This window comes from Copidosoma floridanum, unplaced genomic scaffold (genome assembly GCF_036245765.1).
Source record: "Copidosoma floridanum isolate Cflo_tuat_1 unplaced genomic scaffold, Cflo_Japanese_pri ptg000024l, whole genome shotgun sequence".
Lineage (NCBI taxonomy): Eukaryota > Metazoa > Arthropoda > Insecta > Hymenoptera > Encyrtidae > Copidosoma > Copidosoma floridanum.
Window position 1 is genome coordinate 4,272,010 of NW_028321901.1, and position 17,857 is coordinate 4,289,866.

Genomic DNA, 17,857 nt, shown 5'->3' on the forward strand with positions numbered 1-17,857 from the left:
ACTCTCTTAAAGAAAGATTTGAAAAATTTTCAAAACAAAAATTTAAAGCTATGTCTAACTGTTCTTCATTTAATAGCTTCCCTAAATAATGAGGGTGTAAAACATTAGCCGCATACGCAACAGGCTTAATTGCTTTTTTTATTCTCAAATTTAAAAGATCAATATCATAATTTCCTGAAGAGGACAGAGTAAGCCACATTTGTGTAGAATCTGCTACACTGAATGAAGGATCTTGACATTTATTGATCAATTTACACACTGGTTCAAGTAATTTCACTGTCTCGATTAACTTTGCTTCAAAATGGTCGCTGTGAATGGTCTCCATAATTATATTGTTTAAGGTTACATCTTCAGCCATTGAAATTCTCTTTAATAATTTTATGTTGATCAATACACTTTGACAAGAGTCCCGAAAGAAGCAAAATCGGGTATCTGGATAATGACGCAGTTTCGTTCCACCTTGATTTATCAAAAGAGATTCCAACTTAGGTTCTTTAAATGCAGTAACTATGTTACGTACAGTCTCGGCAAATGGCAAATCAATCAAGGATTTTAGAAAGAGATTACCGCTATGACTCGAGCATGTTGATTGCCATAGTGCACTCTTTTCACTTGATTCAGCTAAGCGCCCCCCGCAAACAATCTTACTGTCATTATCTGAGACGATTGCGTATATATGAGTTTGATATTCTTCCTTAGCAAAATTAATGGTTTTATTGATTTCTTTTGCTAAGTCATCTCCATACTCAGACTCTAATGATACATCAGAAAATGACAGTAAGGTCTGTGATGTGTTTTCGTTGCGTAAAGTAAAAACCAAGAATTTTCGATTAATACTTTTGTTACGCCAACCGTCAACCAATAAAACACTTGATGTATCTAACAGCAAATTACTTTTTTGTTCAATGAGATCACGATGTAAATCATTCACGTAAGTTGAGGCCAATGTTTGCCTACACGGTAATTTAAAACTGAAGGTGATGTTTAAGAGAGCTTTTACGAAATTGTGAAAATGTTGATTTTCTACAATTTTAAAGGGAATGTTACATCCAATAAAAAACTTAGCCAAGAGTTTATTAGCATCTTCTTTGGATGCATGCGTTGATAACTCAGGTAGGTCGACTTCCATCTGAAAAATAATAAAATACAATTAGTTCTTGTCAAATACGATATTAATTGTTATAGGTAATCGCATTAAATATTTAACTATGATATTATATTAAATTACATTTTAATTATTATAGTTATGAAGGACTTTATACAGTATGTTTAGTTTCGTTTAATTTTGTGTAGTATAGTGTAAGAAACACGATATATGTGTGACGTTGTGAAGCATAAAACACATAAATATTATACTATTGAGTAAGAAAAAAGTGAGCCAAGAAAAATAAAAAACGATGTAAAACTTTAAAAGATACAGCGTTTTAAAAATAGTATTAAATGCACACATAACCTCAAATGACGTAGAAACGATTACATGAAATTTGTTTAAAATTAAACCTAGTCAACATTATACCAAAATCAAGTATTAAAGGTTTTAAGAAGAAATATTCATTTTACTTGAGTTATAGTAAAAATTGAAAATGACTTTTTTTGCCCATGAAATTATGACATAACATGCACAGGGAGTATATCTATAGCTATGGAAAATAGAGAATCTTAGAATAGAGAAAATAGAGAATCAATCTCAGATTTTGCTACAACCCGATCGTTGTGGACGTGAAAAAAAATAAAAACAATACTATAGGTACTATAGGTCTGACAATACTATACCCCCACACTATGACTCTGAGTTACTGTTTTACGTGACTGGGCCAGTAAGCTGTCGCGGTTATGAAAAAAAAATAGTAATTTATTAAATATCTGGGGAATTTGATCATGCTATTTATTAAATATGCTTATTTTTATCTTGTTTTCAATACTTTCAGTATGTCCAAAAATCACTAAAATGGTCCTAACGGTATTGAGTTTGGTTAGAATATTACAATGTTTCTTGTAATTAGTGAGTATGTACAAATATGTATCCTTCTCCAGGTCAGACAAATATTAATGCTATATAGACATACTGAGAGCATTGCATTTATTAAAATAATATTTCTTAAATGGCACTGTGTACTCATCTAATTCTTTACATTCTAAAATACATCATTAAAAAAGGTCGTTCATCAGGCTATAATAGTATAGATTCATGTTCATCATTAATGATTTTTTTTGTTGCTCCATCTAAGTTGGTCATTTAAAAATATGGGTTCCGCAGTTTATTTTGTAGATGACCTCAACAAATTATCAAAAAAACTACGTGTTATAGTTGTCGAAGCTTGAGAAAAAAATTATATCATTTTTACATTGAAAACACTTTTTTTATAAAAATATCTGCCTTCTGAACCCAAATTTTTTCTGAAAAAATGCTTGGACTATCAAATTTTAGAGATAACCTCAAAAAATTTCATAAAACTTTTTTTTTTTAACAAAAAAAGCTCAAAAGTAATAGAAACGTGATTTGCGTAGCTTAAAAATTACAGTATTGGTATTGATTTCGTTTTCATAAGCTGGAATATATCATGACCAATGTATTTTACCAAGTAAATTGTTAAGAACATCCTCCAAAATATATTAAAATTGCGTCACAAACTGAATTTTTCAATCAAGTGAATTAAATCATTCTTAATGTAAGAGTAAGAGGAAACTCTTCAGTAATCTCATGAACATACTTGAAATTGAATTTTTTAAATTCAGACCACCAAAATAGTTGCAAACAGCAAGCTAGAGGCAAATCTGAAGATTTCTGCATCTCTGAGAACAAAATTCTGAGACTTCGAATAAATATTATGTCGAATTTAATTTTTTTAGAACAAAGTAACCCCAAACAAAAATGAAGAGGGTATACAAATACTCTTGAGCATTTTTTATCAAGTGTCTTTAAACTTGCCAGTACCTACGGAATATTTAATGAATCAGGTTACCGAAATTGGGTAATGTACGTTCCTCAGTCTCTATACTAGCTATCAGTTTTAAAAAACACGGAAGACATCCAGAACTTTGACGAAACCAATATTTTGGTCAGAAAATTCATTTTTTGTGTAACTGAAGTTGTATACTGATTGTATACCAAACCAAAAACGAAACGAAGCGAACGAACCAAACGAAAAGTATAGATATGAGTGATTATAATCGGCTTATTAGTTTGTTTTATTTTCTATTGCGTATTGTTTATTGATTATCTTTTATTTTTGCTTGTTCAAATATATTTTTAGTACGTGTCCTGATTTTCTAATTGATAGGTCTGGTAACCCTAACCAGTATTTGAAAACATTTATTATTATGTGGACTTCCCGAAGAAAGACCTAACCCTAAAATAAAAACTGCAATAAAAATAAGTGTATTACAAATTCTTGAAAATTGAAAATTTTCTTGAACTTCATTATTAGTTTACCCTTTTATTTACCCTTTTAATTACCCTTAAAGGTGTGTACAAAATTTCCGTTCAAAATATTTAAAAGGAAAAATTGTAATAAAATAAAATAGCGTTTCACTACGCTACGCTGAAGCACGCGTTTAGGGCTGTTGAATTTCGCTGAACTCACACGTGTTTATTGAGTATTGGCTGTGTGCAAGTTGGTGGAAGGGAGGGCTGGCGCTACTTGTCACTTTGACACGGAGTCTTACGAAATCGTCCTGTAAATCCACCAGTGGTGGCCGCCTCAACTAATTTTTTCCCATGTAATTTAACATGAAAAGTCCTGCAAAATGGGGGCAGCACTGAACTTGCACACAGTGAATATGTTATACAACTTTTACAAGAGAAATATGAGACCGAAGAAAAGCAGTTTGAACTTAAAGTTTGAACTCATGTTATAATACTTTTTAGAGAGATACACTGAAAACATTAACAAAGTAACACGTTTGAGGTCAGCTTGGCAGTTTTTAATTTAAGATAAAACAAACGAAATAGAGTGGAAGAAGCGGTGGGACTTATAAATTAACTTTAATGCAATTGGCACTGTAGGCATATACTGTTTAAAATGCAAATAAAAATAAAAAGAAGCTTTAGATGAATGTCGATAATGAAGGTGACTGACTCAGAGATAAAGATTCAAGGCAACATCCTTAATACGTCATATATTATAATACCACGTCTGGGCATCCAAGCGCTGATAAATAAAAAAAGGCTAATTTTCACTCCCGTGCCAGCGTGCTCTGCAGCGCGCTTGGGAATCTCGTTCCATCGATACCCGTTTTATGTACACGATTGAGTATATGTAGTCAGTGCCTAATTTTGAATAATTCCACACGATTCCAATTACTATTTCAATGCGCCACAGAAATCGTTATTTCTACTCTCCTACATCTATTATGTGATTTTATAAAGAATATTAAATTTCCATGTTATAACTATCCAGCTCTCCTGAAGCCCAAAAGGAGATTTCATTTTCTATTGATGAAATATCTATGCTATAAATTAATATTAAAATATGGTCTCGAGCTCTACTGTGGTAAGGAAAATTATACATTTTATTTTGGAATCGATTTATGATCAGAATTATTTATCAGAGTATGCAATGAAAGTTTGGTACTTACAAAGTGAGACGTGTGGACCAGCATTCGAGATTTTAATTCCAGATTCATTGCAAGAGCCAAGAAAATATTCTTAGATTCATCATCAATATGTATGACCTGCTTCGAAGAACATCGTACCATGAGAATCGACATCTATCGTTATTATAAAAGATAGGCAGTTAGATATTTCCTATTACACAAATAAAATATACTTACCTAATGATAGTGAATTATGTTTTAATTCTCAATGTCTTGCACAGTCAAGAATCCAAAAATAAAGAGTCAAAGTTAAGTTTGTATTTCAGACTGTAAGGCAGAGGGTAAAAACATTATGCACAGTCATTGCATGAATACATTCTATACGCATAACACGAAATATCTAATTGCCTATCTTTTGTAGGAACAAAGATCTGATGTGTCAGTTCTTGTGGTACAATGTTGTTCAAAATAGAACATATATATTGATGATGAGTTGAAAAATGTTTTTTGGGTCTGGCAGTGACTCTGGAGCCACAATTCCAAATACTGGTGCACATGTCTCACTTTCTAGGTACCAAAATTTCATCACGTATTCTGAAATATAATTGAATTGATAAATCCATACTCAAAAAAAAATTAATTATCAGAAATTGTGTTTTCTTACCTACGTAAAGATTTTTACCATGTTTTAATATTTGAAAATCGAAGATACTTTTGGGCATCAGGAAAGCTGGATAGTTATAATATACGAATTTTCCAACACAGTCTAGAATCCAAAATTAATTCTGGAAAACAGACTATGTGAAGTAGAGAATTAAAACATTACACACAGTCATTGTGTAAGTACGTTTTATACATATACAATGAAATATCTTACTGCCTATCTTTTATAAGAACAACAGATGTGAGATCTTATGGTACTTACAACATTAATGTTCTATGAAACAGGTTATATATATTAATGACGAATCGAAGAATATTTTTTTGGCTCTGGGAATGACTCGGGAGTTCAAAGGCCAAATGTTGGTTCACATGTCTTACTCTGTGTTAGTGAAACATGTAGACCAATATTTGAAATCATAACTGTAAAGTTATTAAGTTATTGCAAAGGCCCAAAATCAATATTCTATTATGTATCCTCATGAATAATCTGTATCGAAAACCATCAAACTATAAACATTTATATTGTTACTTATGAAAAGCTGGTCAGTTAAATTTTTTAATATTATATTCAAACGTATACTTGTTTGGTTCTACATCATGATTCTTAAAGTAATTGGACTAGTCAGATTCATGTACCTAGATATAAAGTTATAATATTCTACCAGTAGGTCAATAAATAATAAAAACAGAAATATGGAGGGAATTAAAATAGTATCGCAGTTGGTCAACATCAATAATAGTCTAAGCATGACATTCCGTTTTGGAAAAGTTGAAATTTAATCAAAAAAAATTTGTTATTAACGTACTTGCTTGTCGCACATACTCATATCGTCGTTCTCGTCTGCAGCAGACTGGCACTGGCACTACGATGATTCTTGACAAGATAGTCTAAAATTTAACAATAAAACTGAATAATGAAAAATTTGCATATAATTTTAACTAAAAAAATATGTACGTACCTGTGTTCTTCTAATTCCGTACTTCCAAAATATTTTATTATCATTCCACATTGTTGACACATTCCAGCTTCAACATGATAATTGTACTTATTTAATAATTTTGTAAATCCTGTCCAGTAAATCATATTTAGTGATGTCAAGTGTGTGTTCTGCTGATTCTTTATCAACCACTTTAGTGAAGCACTAAAAATGCTCATCTATAAAAAAAATTATACAAACACTTGCTATACATGCAACTGTGTATGTGTATGAGTGTGTGTAAGAGTGTATGTGAGGGTGAACTGGAATATGAGTACATACATTATAGACCAAAGAGAATAAGAATTTTGTTTGTGTGTATGCATAAGAATTTTTAAATATCATGTTTTATAGAATGCATTTTTAGCTTTACTGCTTATTATTGCATAGCACATATACATTTATAATGTTTAAATAAATCAAAGTATATAAGGATCAATCATAAAAAATATTATATCAAGATATAATCTCTGGGTTTAGGAAAAATTAAAATTTTAAGATGTATTGAACATTCTTCTAAACTCTACCTCAGGAGTAAATACAAATGCATAATTATTTACACAGTACTTATCCACAAGTAATTTGAACACTTAAATGAAAATATAAGACAGTAAATACAAATACTATCACAAACAATAGTAAAGTGCGTTCTGAATGATAAATATGGTAAAACATCCAAGGGAATAACCTCAATGTTTACACATACATACAAACACATGTTTGCTAATAATGTTTATATGCTTCAGATGCTTAAAAACCACATTATTACATACCTACGTTGAGACTTGCTCTGTTTTCGAATGTTTTGATGACTTCTCAAAGATAAGTCAACTCGATTATGTATTGAAACATGAGGCTCCCTTGGCTACAGAAGAATAGACTCCTCAGAGCACAGCAGACGTCTGACGAGTACAAGTCGGTCAGACGTCGGGTATGTTTAACATCCCTGCCCGAAGCTGTGTCAGCCACGCTGTGTGATCGCTACGTCGACGACTTTCTCTCCGGGGCCGACGACGTCACCGCGGCTCGGCGCCTTCGCAACTAGCTGAGCGGGCTCATGAAGGCCAGCGGCTTTCCCCTGCGGAAGTGGGTGGCCAATGTCCGCGAGCTGCTCGACGATCTGTCTGAGGACGTCCGCTTACGTCCGACCTGGGAGCAGCTCAGCGCTGAAGGCCTTGTCAGCAAGCTCGGGGTCAAGTGGGATCCACCGTCGGACTGCTTTCAGTTGACGCCTCCACCACTCCAGCCGCAGAGCACAAAGCGGACGATTCTCGCGGCGCTCGCGGGTCTGTTTGACCCATGCGGCTGGCTCGCGCCGATCGTGTTGAATGCCAAGCTCTTGCTCCAGGATCTCTGACGCGCCAGACTGGGCTGGGACGAGCCTGCGCCGATCTCAATGACTCGCCGATGGGCGGAATTTACCGCCGAGCTTGAGGCCATCTCCACCTTCACCTTACCGCGCTGGATCGGAGTCGGGCCTTCTTCCGAGCTTTACCTGCACGGCTTTTCGGACGCCAGTCGCCGCGCGATGGCAGCCGTCATCTACTCTCGCCTCGCGCCTGGGGCTGGGCTGGCGCTCTGCCACATTCTTCTGGCTCGGACGAAGCTCTCGCCGATTCGCTCGCTCAAGCCAGCGCCAGAGACATCCGCGCGCATGACGATTTCGCGCCTTGAGCTCCGCGCTGCACTGATTGCCACCAAGCTTCTGCGGGCTGCTGCCGACGAGCTACGCGTACCTGTCGACCGCTGTCACGCATAGTGCGACTCACAGATCGTTCTGCACTGGCTGCGTTCAGACAGGCCAACCAACAACGTGCTGATTGACAACTATGTCGCCCAAATCCAGAAAATCCTGCCTTCGAGCGTCTGGCGATACGTGCCGACCCAGTCAAATTCAGCCGACCTCGCGATCAGAGGTGCCGACATGACCGGCCTTCGCTCGCAGCGCACTTGGTGGGAGGGCCCCGCTTGGCTCGCCGAGGACGTCGACTCGTAGCCCCTAGACCCGCTCCCCGCACCGAACCAGCATTCATCCATCTGCTGCGTAGTGCAGAAGCTCGACGCCAGCTACCTCGAGCAATTCCCCAACTTACGCATGCTACTAAGCTTCCTCGTACGCATTCGTCGATTCGTCCGGAGCCGCTTGGGCAGGGGCCCCGTGCTTTCGGTCGCTTCACCTCTTACGCCAACCGAACTCCACGACGGTTTTCTCGCGTGTGTACGCCTCAGCCAGGAGAGATCATTCTCGGATGACCTCCAGTGTCTTCGACGGGGCGAACGTCTGCGGAAGACGAACCCCTTGGTACCGTTAGCAGCCTTCCTCGATGACAACGGGATTCTGCGTGTCGGCGGGCGCCTCGAGCATTCGCCGCTGACCTACGAGGAGCGGCACCCGCCAATCCTCAGCGGCGCCTCTGCCCTCGCTTCCATGGTCATCGCCTGGGCGCAGTCTCGGGCGCTGCACGGTGGATACCGTGTCACCAGTGCCTACGTCTGTAAGAGCGCTTGGCTCCTCGGTGGGCCCCGACGCATCAAGGCTCACCTCCGCAGGTGCGTCGTCTGCATCCGGCTGCGAGTGCGACCGGCGACTCAGCTCATGGCCCCACTGCCGTCGTCTCGAGTCTCCCCTTCTCGTGCCTTTGCCTGCACCGGAGTGGACTACGCCGGCCCTTGCCATGTACTCTCCGCCAGAGGATGAGGAGTAAGGACCACGAAAGGCTACATCGCCGTTTTTGTGTGCCTCGCCACCAAGGCCCTGCACCTGGAGCTGGCCGGCGATCTCTCAGCTGCGTCCTTCTTGGGCGCCCTCCACCGATTCGCTGGACGCCGCGGTCGGCCCGGCGAGATATGGAGCGTCAACGCGACTTGCTTCCGCCGCGCTGATGTTGAGCTGCGTGGTGCCTTGCTGACAGCCGAGCTGGACTGGGGATTGGTCGCGGGCTCTTTCACCGATCAAGGAATTGCTTGGAAGTTTATTCCACCGGGTGCTCCTCACTTCGGTGGCTTGTGGGAGGCCGCCGTCAAGTCAACCAAAAGTCACCTCTGGCGCGTCATGGGGTCACGCCATCTCACCTACGAGGAATTTTCCACGGTGCTCGTTGGCATCGAGATGGTCTTAAATAGCCGACCACTGACACCGCTATCTGGAGACACTGGAGACCTCGATATTCTCACCCCAGGGCACTTCCTCGTCGGTGGCCCTCTTAACTCCATCGTTCTGCCCGGCCCCCCTGCGGAGAGCTTGGATGCGCTCGCCCACTGGAAGCTCGTTTGGGGGGTCCGCGCCCAGTTTTGGTCCCGCTGGAGCTGAGAATACCTCAACACACTCCAACAGCGGTCAAAATGGACTACTCCTCGCCGGAACTTCATCGTCGGCGATGTGGTCGTCCTCCTCGACGCTACACTTCTGCAGTCCAGCGGTCGATGGCCGATCGGCCGTGTCATCAGCGTCCACCCGGGAGCCGACGGCTTTGTCCGCACTGATACCCTCAAGACGGCGACTGGCGTGTACGAGCGATCCATCACCAAGATGGTCTTGCTGCCTGTGTCAGCGCTTCCCGCGGCTCCGCCGCCTCCAGAAGACTCCCCGACCGACCCCGGTTTGGCGGGCGGCACGTAGTTCTTCGATCAAGGATCGAGGCGGGCGGATTGTTTGGTTTCTCGCCCGAGCGCGATAGCCGAGCGAGGCGCTGCGTGCACTTTCGCCATGCTCACGGGCTTTTGCCTTGCCGGTAGCCGCCTCTGCGTTCGGGCACTTGAGCACTGCTCTCCGAGACGACCGGACGCTTGTCCCGCTCACACTCACGACGCTTCTCACGCTGTAATTAACCCTCTTGTACAATATCTAATAGTGTTTGACCAAACATAAGAAATAAAATTATAAATTTCATGGAGAATCCCAAATCTTTTTTTTTTTGAAAGCTATTTCAAAATACGCTGTGTCTATTCGCACCAAACATTCTCAAAAAAAAAAAATTGCAAGAATTGTACAAAAATAGACTTCAGATCTTAAATTTAGTTATTAAATTGTAACAACCACGAAGATAGTGAGATTTCTTGTATTAACAGTATTGATTATTATGTGGATAAATTTATGTACAACTGTTACAGTATTGAAAAAACGTTGCTTAGTTCTAATTTTAATATAGAAAAAACTTATAACTATACCAACTCAAATACTAAAAATTTTTTGACGAAGAGTGATGAAAGTTTAAAAAGTTTGAATCTTATTTTTAATACGAAATCTGAAATTTGTGAAATTTGTACTAAGCAGGCTAATGTTTCGTACGATCCAAAAAATTATTTCATTATTATAACTAAAGACCAAGATGAATCCGTAAAAATAAGTGATTTAAAAATTAAAATAGTCATAAAAAAAAAAGTTATTTATTAGCTGAAATAATCAGTTATACAAAAGCCAATAACAAGTACATTCATACTCAATATATAGGTTACTGCTGTCTTTTGCATGGAAACCCGGAAAAAGTACGACAATTTAAAACAATCAGTGAGATGCTTTTCAAAAAGAAGTAGCAAAAAAATTGATGTTGCTCTACTATTCTATATACAGTTACAAGAATATAATATGAAAAAATAAACTCAACATGTCTATATACACATAATTTATGCAGCAAGGAATGAAACAAAAGTACATTAAAAGGTCTAACTAAGGCATATTTAGTTGAGTTCATCTAAACTAGAGATTTAATTATAAATAAATAAAAAAAATTAAGCTCTAACTGTTTGATCTTTATTATATTTTCCCCAAGACATGAAACAAAAAAATTTTTCTCAAAATTATATACATGAATTACTTTAATTTTCAGAAAATAATATAAATATGAATTATTTTGAATTTCTGGTCGTGCAGCACACATATAACATAAAAATTTCTCTAAGTAATTAAATCATGAACATGACTAGATTCTTCAAGAAGCTGGTGGTGCCATAACGATCTATCGATAGATATTACTTCTTGTTTTTAACTGTCGCTAACTCGACTGTCTGAAACGATTTAAGATATACATAAATTTTAAGACATTTAATTTGAAAGAAAAATTGCAAATTATGTAATACAGTAAAATTACTACACAAAAAAGGTTGAAAAACTCATCATTCGCAGCTTTGCAACCATACATTTCGATAATCTTGCCCAGGTTTTCCGGCTTTAACTTCAGCTTCTACTAGAAGTTATTATTACCTATGTGTTTCCAGAGGCATACTTTTAACAAACAAAAAAAACTGGTTGTGATTCATACTCAGGATGGTACTTATACAATATTTATCGTAAAACATGATAGATTAAATTCACTTAGTAACAATGACTTTATGACAGAGGAAACAATATTTTATATTTTATTAATTATTTACACGACACCGTATACATAAAAATATTTACAGAACCTCTCGCTCTCTGCTTCAGTTTTAGTTTTGAAAATAAGCTTTATTAAGACCTTAAAGGCTTTTATAGCTATACTCTCTGCTTCAAATAATCTATAGCAGACGAACGTATGTCTCTCTATAGGTCCGTTCAAGCCCCCCCTTGGTTCGGTTCGGTTCGGTTCGGTTTGGTTCGGTCGGTTACATATGTGAGACGTGACAACGTTGTGGAGCTGTTCACATAGACATTTTTTGCTTAATTCAATGTGAACGTTCATATTGAAAAGGGGGTTCCACTGCTCCGCTAGACTCAAATTGAGTGAACAGGCTGAACAGACCTATGCTGTGTTCTCTGTCAGTCAACGTAGTTGCGACCATAGGCTTTGTTGCCTGATGGAAAAAGAGGTATAGGTCTGTTCAGTCTGCTCACTCAATTTGAGTTTGGCGGAAAACTGGAATCCCCTTTTCAATATGAACGTTCACATTAAATTAAGCAAAAAATGTCTATGTGAACAGCTCCTGTGTAACTGCAGGGTCTGCAGGTGGTGATTGCGGATTACACATTAAGTACACCCCAAAAAACATAAAAAAACACGCGTTCACGAGAATCGAACCGAACCGAACCAAGGGGGGGCTTGAACGAACCTTATGTCTTTCTCTCTTTACATATATATATGTATATGAATATGTCAATAGTCTAGATGCAAATAAGTACTTTTTCAACTTTTTATTTTTACTTTGACGATTAATTAGTAAAACTTCGAGTGGCACTGTATACTGTAGACTATAAAAGTGTATATTCGATTTTTTCGGAATAATTAACTCTCGTAAGAACTCAAAAATGATAGACATTTTTACGTGATTATAAATTTTTTTAAGAGAAACAATTTTTAATGACATTGAAACAGAAGTGATACGTCTTATAAAGTCTTTTTAAAACCTTAGCATTTACCATAATTTTGCACCAGGAACTACTGAAGAAAACAGCTTTCTTAAAAAAATTAAAATGAATACGATCTCTAGTAACATCTAATAAAATCTTTTACGCGTATTGAAGGAGCGGCGTTGGCTCAGTGGTAAGCGTGCTTGCTACTGATACAACGCTGTTCTAGGGATCGTGGGTTTGATTCCCGGTGAATGCAGATTTTTTCAAAAACTGTTTTCATCGGGAAAAGTGCCTATGTAACCCCGGCTGTTTCGGGGCGGGTTTTTCCGTGAAATTTTCCTTCAGAGTAATTCCAGGGTTTTTTCCTTGCCCCACAGGTTTTCGGGCCTGGGTAAATGCGAAACAGTGTTAGGGCTATAGGTAGGGATTAGCGGACCCGATGCCAGGCGTCGGGCAGGGCTCGCCGGCCTTACCGGCGAGGAGTGGCCCCTGAAACATGGGGCTTCTCCGGGGATGCTAATTAGCCTGGATCTGATGCTTCGGCAGAGAGCGCCAGCTTAACCGGCGAGGAGTGGACGTCCTGGAATAATGGAGTCTTCTCCGGGGAAAGGCTACACAGTGGTGAGTGGACCCGATGCACCATCGGTCCAGAGAGCGTCAGCTTAACTGGCAAGATGTTCCACCGGAGATACTCACACTGTGCCCATGGATTCAGGTAGGATGCGAGGAAAAAGGTTTAGAGATGGGTGTGGTAACACACCCCCACACATAGGTGGTGAGTGGGTCGCCCCCGCGACTAGGCCAAGTAGGCTGTCGTGGTAACCCGGTATGAAAAAAAAAAAAAAAAAAAAAATCTTTTACGCGTATGTACTTATCTATGTGTATAAAAAATTCTTTTAAATAAAGCAGTTTGGATATCATAAAAATTTTACTGGCAATTCCTTGTTTATTCTGACAAACATCGGTAATCATTTACCAGTTATCATACCATTTGAAAAGAATACAATTTGTGTTGGTTAAACCTGATATAAACTAATAAAAAAATTATCTGATGGTATCTTAAGTATTTTTATATAGTTTAGTCTCATTAATTCTCATTAAAATTATGCACTCACGTAATAAAACATTTTATGCAAAAAAATCCTCTTACAGAAAAATAAAAATAGAATCTGGTAAAAATTTTATGAGATAAATTTTTTTTCTGGTACAACCAATCTAACTTTTATCAGATTTTACAAGTTTTTATAAGTCACTATCAACCGGGCCGGATGTTTTTGTAATCATCTTGCACGAAAAATAACGCGCTTTTTTTTTCACGGTAATGACGAGGAAATAACGCGCAATTTTTTAGTTATAATAAATAATTTTTTTACTTAGTTCGGGTGCTGGGGTCACGGAGCTCCCATTAAGCGTCTGTATTCGTCGGTTCCAGGGTTCCACTGACTATTTCCCAATTTCCATAGAGATGTCTACTTTCACTGCATGTAACTGCGGCCTTACGTGACCAACGTAAAGTGTAAATAAATGGTTGTTTTTGAAATATCGTATTATTTCCGATTAGGTATCTAATCTACATTTGCATAGCTGTGTAATCTTTTATGCAGCTTAAATTCGTAATTAAAATTTGAAAATGATTCTTACTAAGGAGTTATCACTAACAGCACTGGATGCCACAGTAGAAGTAAAAAAGTTTATTTCTGGCTGTGCCAAACATTCACAAATGTCAAATTCATACGAGATGACGCAAGCAGCCTTAAAGCTTATGAGAAATGTCCCTGCTTTAAAAGAATCAGTACTTGAACACTTTTGTTCTGTATTTTCAGTTGCTGTAAATAAACACCTGCGACAAATTGAAGTAATTAATTCTCTTATGCTTGCTAAGCATGTATAATTTAGTACTTATTTTTTATCTTTTAAAACAGATAAGGCAACATTCTGTCACTCCTACTTTAGAAGAAGCTATCATTCGTGAAATATATCTAGTTCTTGAAAGTTTCGTGAAATCAAATGATGAAGCATGGGCTCCTATCATCTTAGATTGGTCTCTTAAATTACTTGGTAAGATAAAAATCATTGATCAAATATAAGTTTTAATGTTTTTTACAATTCATAGCTGTTGACAATTTGATTTTTTAAAGGTAGTATGTACCGATTCAAACAGTTTTTTCTTAGTCATTGACTACATGTGGATAACTGCTGTATCTTAGGATAATACTTTACAAATGCATTCAATAATATAACATAGATAGTATATGCAACTAGTCATATACATTTATAAAATAACATACCAGTAACTATTAATTTTCTAACAACAACCTTTATAATTTTCAAAATATGTCGAAATCTATAGCAGTAGACTGGAAAAATCTTTATTATTAGTTTTAACCCAAATTGAGGCATGTAATTGTTGTTTGACAAAAATGCATTAGAATTACGAAATTACATTGCTGTCTCTTACTTTGCAGGAAACTTATGCTCAGATTATTCAAAACATGTAAATGTATCAGTTAATTTAAAACTTCAAGATTATCTTCAATGTTGGATGTCTTGTCAAGCAATCCGAACTCTAGTTGACTTATCAGCCCAATGTCTACAAAGTCAAATGTATAGTAACCCCAAATGTTGTGTTAAAACTATGTTTAATATAAGTAAAGTGCATAGCCCTCATTTCGATTGGGTAATTGCTCATATTGGCAGTTGTTTTCCTAATGTCTTCATACCCAAAATTCTTTCATGGGGCTTGAAAGATTACACAACAATGCCAGTGCCAGTAGAGTGTGAGGATAAAAAAAATGAAGGTAGATTAAGATCTCTTGTTGGGATTCTTAATCATTTAGCAAGTTATCATTTTTCAGTTATTAGAATTTCGTTACTAGACTTATTCAAGGTAACAAAGAATTATTATCTATTTCTTCACAGAGTTAACATGTATCAAGGATTCAAAAATTTATTACAGATATGTTTTTTCTTACAGTTGAGTTTGACTGAACATACTACCAATGTAAACAAAGATTTGAAGAAAACTGTGCTAGCAACTGTACCATTTTTGTTAAATTTAACATCATATTCTCCTATACTGTTTAAAGTTCTCACCGATGATCTATTAAAACTTGGTAAGTCAAGTAAGCATAAATATTTTTTTTACTGGAAATTGATGTTTGTGGTGCCGTGAGCGATGTGAAACGGGGCAAGGGTATACACAGAAAGAAGCTTCGAACAGTCTCAGTGGCAGTCCCTTGATGCCATCGAGTAGCAGGCACTCGATAGACAGAAGCAGCTACTCAAGAAAGGGTGACTGTAGCACGATATGTGTGAGGTAGCAGCCACCATTTTCGTCGAGTGATTACTGTGTATTGTGACGAGTCAGAGCGCCAAGTTGCCTCTCTAACGTTTAACATAACCTGTATCTGCCAAATACTGCACACGGCACTGTTTGCTTTTTTGACGAATTTAATTTTAAATTGGTAACCATTGGGAATATTGGGATCGGCCCCATAGCACTAGAGCCACTGTCCCAGATTAATCTCCATAAAGTGGCGAGCTTCAAAAATGGGGAGAGAAGGATCGTGACTGTCAGCGCCGCCAGCTTTTCTATCCTTATACATTGTGGTGGGATTCCGAAGTTCTGAGAGAAGGCTCTCAAGGACCGATCCCAATAGACATAAAGAATACATCGCTTATTAGCATAGAGATATTAGAATAGAGTGCGCTAATGCTAATTCTAATATCTCTATGCTTATTAGCAACTACTAGGGCAGTGAGGCTCGCGTAGAAAAAGATGGAAGACTAGGGTAGTGAGTCTTTCTCTCTCGCACACTCACGGAGTTGGGTCTGGGGTCTGAGAGTACAGGCAGGAGTTAGGGAGCCAAGAGCCGTACCATATAATTTTTTTTAGCTTCGCGGGCCTATGTTATAACATAGGCCGATGTACAGAAAAATAGTTATATGGTACGGCCCCTGTACATGGGTGTCTGAATGTCTTAAGACTGTAAGCCAAACCTATGATGGGTGATTCAATTCGAACTGACGTTAACTGAATATTGATATAAATTGTTTTAAACAAGATAATAGGTGTCCTGTTCGTAACAAAACTATGTGACGTGATTGCATTATAATATTGGAAAGATATTTTTCCACCAAAACTAAAAAAATTTTGTTAACGCTGAGTCGTTAAATAGAGAGGTTATGTTGACAAAATTATCTACAAGCTCCGGTAGCAAGACTTCTTCGTAAAATTTTTGTAAGTGTGGTTCCATGTGTTTTTCCCAAAATTCATCATCTTTTATTACTTTTACGAATTTGATTCCATACGGTGACCAGACTACAAAGTAACAATACGCACGCTGAGTTATATGCAATGCACCTTGAACTTGAAAAAAATACGAAACTTGAAAAATTTTCGAACATACCAGCTTTTTGTAGTGCAGTAACTGAATTAACAAATCCATCTTTTTTTTCGTCACAAAACCCGGAACATAGCTTGTGATCTCCAAATACGTGGAATGGAATATTATTAATATCATCAATCAAATGAGCTGTCTCTACATTCATACTAGAAGTGGAAACGCGATTTTGCCTATACTTAATTGCCTGCTCAATAGATTTTCGAAAGCTTAACACATTATCAGTAACAATTTTTTTTTTCTTCACTTATTTGTCCTTTGGTATTTTTTACTACTTCTTCAATTTTCTTAGATAAGTTTCTGTACAAATGATTAATACACTCTTTTTTTTGTATGGTAATATTAAATGTGTTATATGGATCGCAGTCTGTTAATGATTTGAATACACTGCTATCCCCATCGCCAATGTAAGTGTCGTAAATTAAATTATACTGCTCTACACTTCGAAGAAATAATTCAGATATTATATCTTTTTCCATGCTAGTCGACGGCTCGTCTTTATCAAAATTTTTAAAGCACCTGTGAGAAGGCGCCTCTTGATTTTTACGACTATAGTAATCACACAGTGAACATATCTTATTTCTTACTCCGATATCTAATACTTTACCAGTACTATTATCAATTATGCTTGCGAGACCCGATAAAGAATTATATTTACCTCTTTTGTACGTTCTTTTACACCAAGATCCATCTCCTTCCACAGTAATCAAACCAATTTTTACACCATGATGCATAATAAAATTTCCTTTTTCGATAGCAATCGCTCGGGATTCTTCTGCAGTGTTTCTCATCACTTCAACTGCTGCCTTTTCAATCGATTCGATAACAGTAATATCGTTTCGAGAATGCATTGCTTGCGATAATGCATCAACGGACATTGTGGTTAATAATTGATTTAAATTATTAAGACCGATTCCACTAGCATATATACCTAGAACCGCCGATGAGTTTTTACTGAGGATCCCAGTGTCATTTCTGTCACTGAGTACAGAATCTTCGAAATTACACCTTTT

At 37.6% G+C, this 17,857-nt stretch overlaps 2 protein-coding genes and 1 long non-coding RNA gene across 3 annotated transcripts in view; 2 read left to right on the top strand and 1 right to left on the bottom strand.

Annotated features, from left to right (window-relative positions):
- Positions 1 to 996: 996 nt before the first annotated feature.
- On the bottom strand, positions 997 to 6,268 carry LOC149373993 (uncharacterized). The gene is made up of 3 exons (XR_016293221.1): positions 6,159 to 6,268; positions 6,006 to 6,087; positions 997 to 1,129 (listed from the first exon to the last, which is right to left on the bottom strand). It is a non-coding gene; the product is annotated as an uncharacterized LOC149373993 (long non-coding RNA).
- Positions 6,269 to 8,271: 2,003 nt separating this feature from the next.
- LOC149373994 (uncharacterized) lies at positions 8,272 to 9,795 on the top strand. The gene is made up of 3 exons (XM_089595094.1): positions 8,272 to 8,853; positions 8,929 to 9,444; positions 9,511 to 9,795. The coding sequence occupies exons 1-3, from the start codon at positions 8,272 to 8,274 to the stop codon at positions 9,793 to 9,795; spliced, it is 1,383 nt and encodes a 460-aa protein (XP_089451220.1).
- Positions 9,796 to 13,980: 4,185 nt separating this feature from the next.
- omd (integrator complex subunit 5 omd) overlaps positions 13,981 to 17,857 on the top strand; it is a 332,161-nt gene continuing 328,284 nt past the window's right edge. Inside the window, exons 1-4 of the mRNA XM_089595063.1 lie at positions 13,981 to 14,296; positions 14,364 to 14,499; positions 14,907 to 15,328; positions 15,416 to 15,554. Of these exons, the coding sequence (XP_089451189.1) occupies positions 14,072 to 14,296; positions 14,364 to 14,499; positions 14,907 to 15,328; positions 15,416 to 15,554 (922 nt within the window). The 5' untranslated portion in view covers positions 13,981 to 14,071. The remainder of the gene's footprint in view (positions 14,297 to 14,363; positions 14,500 to 14,906; positions 15,329 to 15,415; positions 15,555 to 17,857) is intronic.

Coding starts and splice junctions, on each gene's coding strand:
- LOC149373994 (XM_089595094.1), top strand. CDS start 8,272: ATGCTACTAAGCTTCCTCGTACGCATTCGTCGATTCGTCCGGAGCCGC. Junction 8,854..8,928: donor ACTACGCCGGCCCTTGCCAT/GTACTCTCCGCC, acceptor CTCGCCACCAAG/GCCCTGCACCTGGAGCTGGC. Junction 9,445..9,510: donor CGCTCGCCCACTGGAAGCTC/GTTTGGGGGGTC, acceptor ACACTCCAACAG/CGGTCAAAATGGACTACTCC.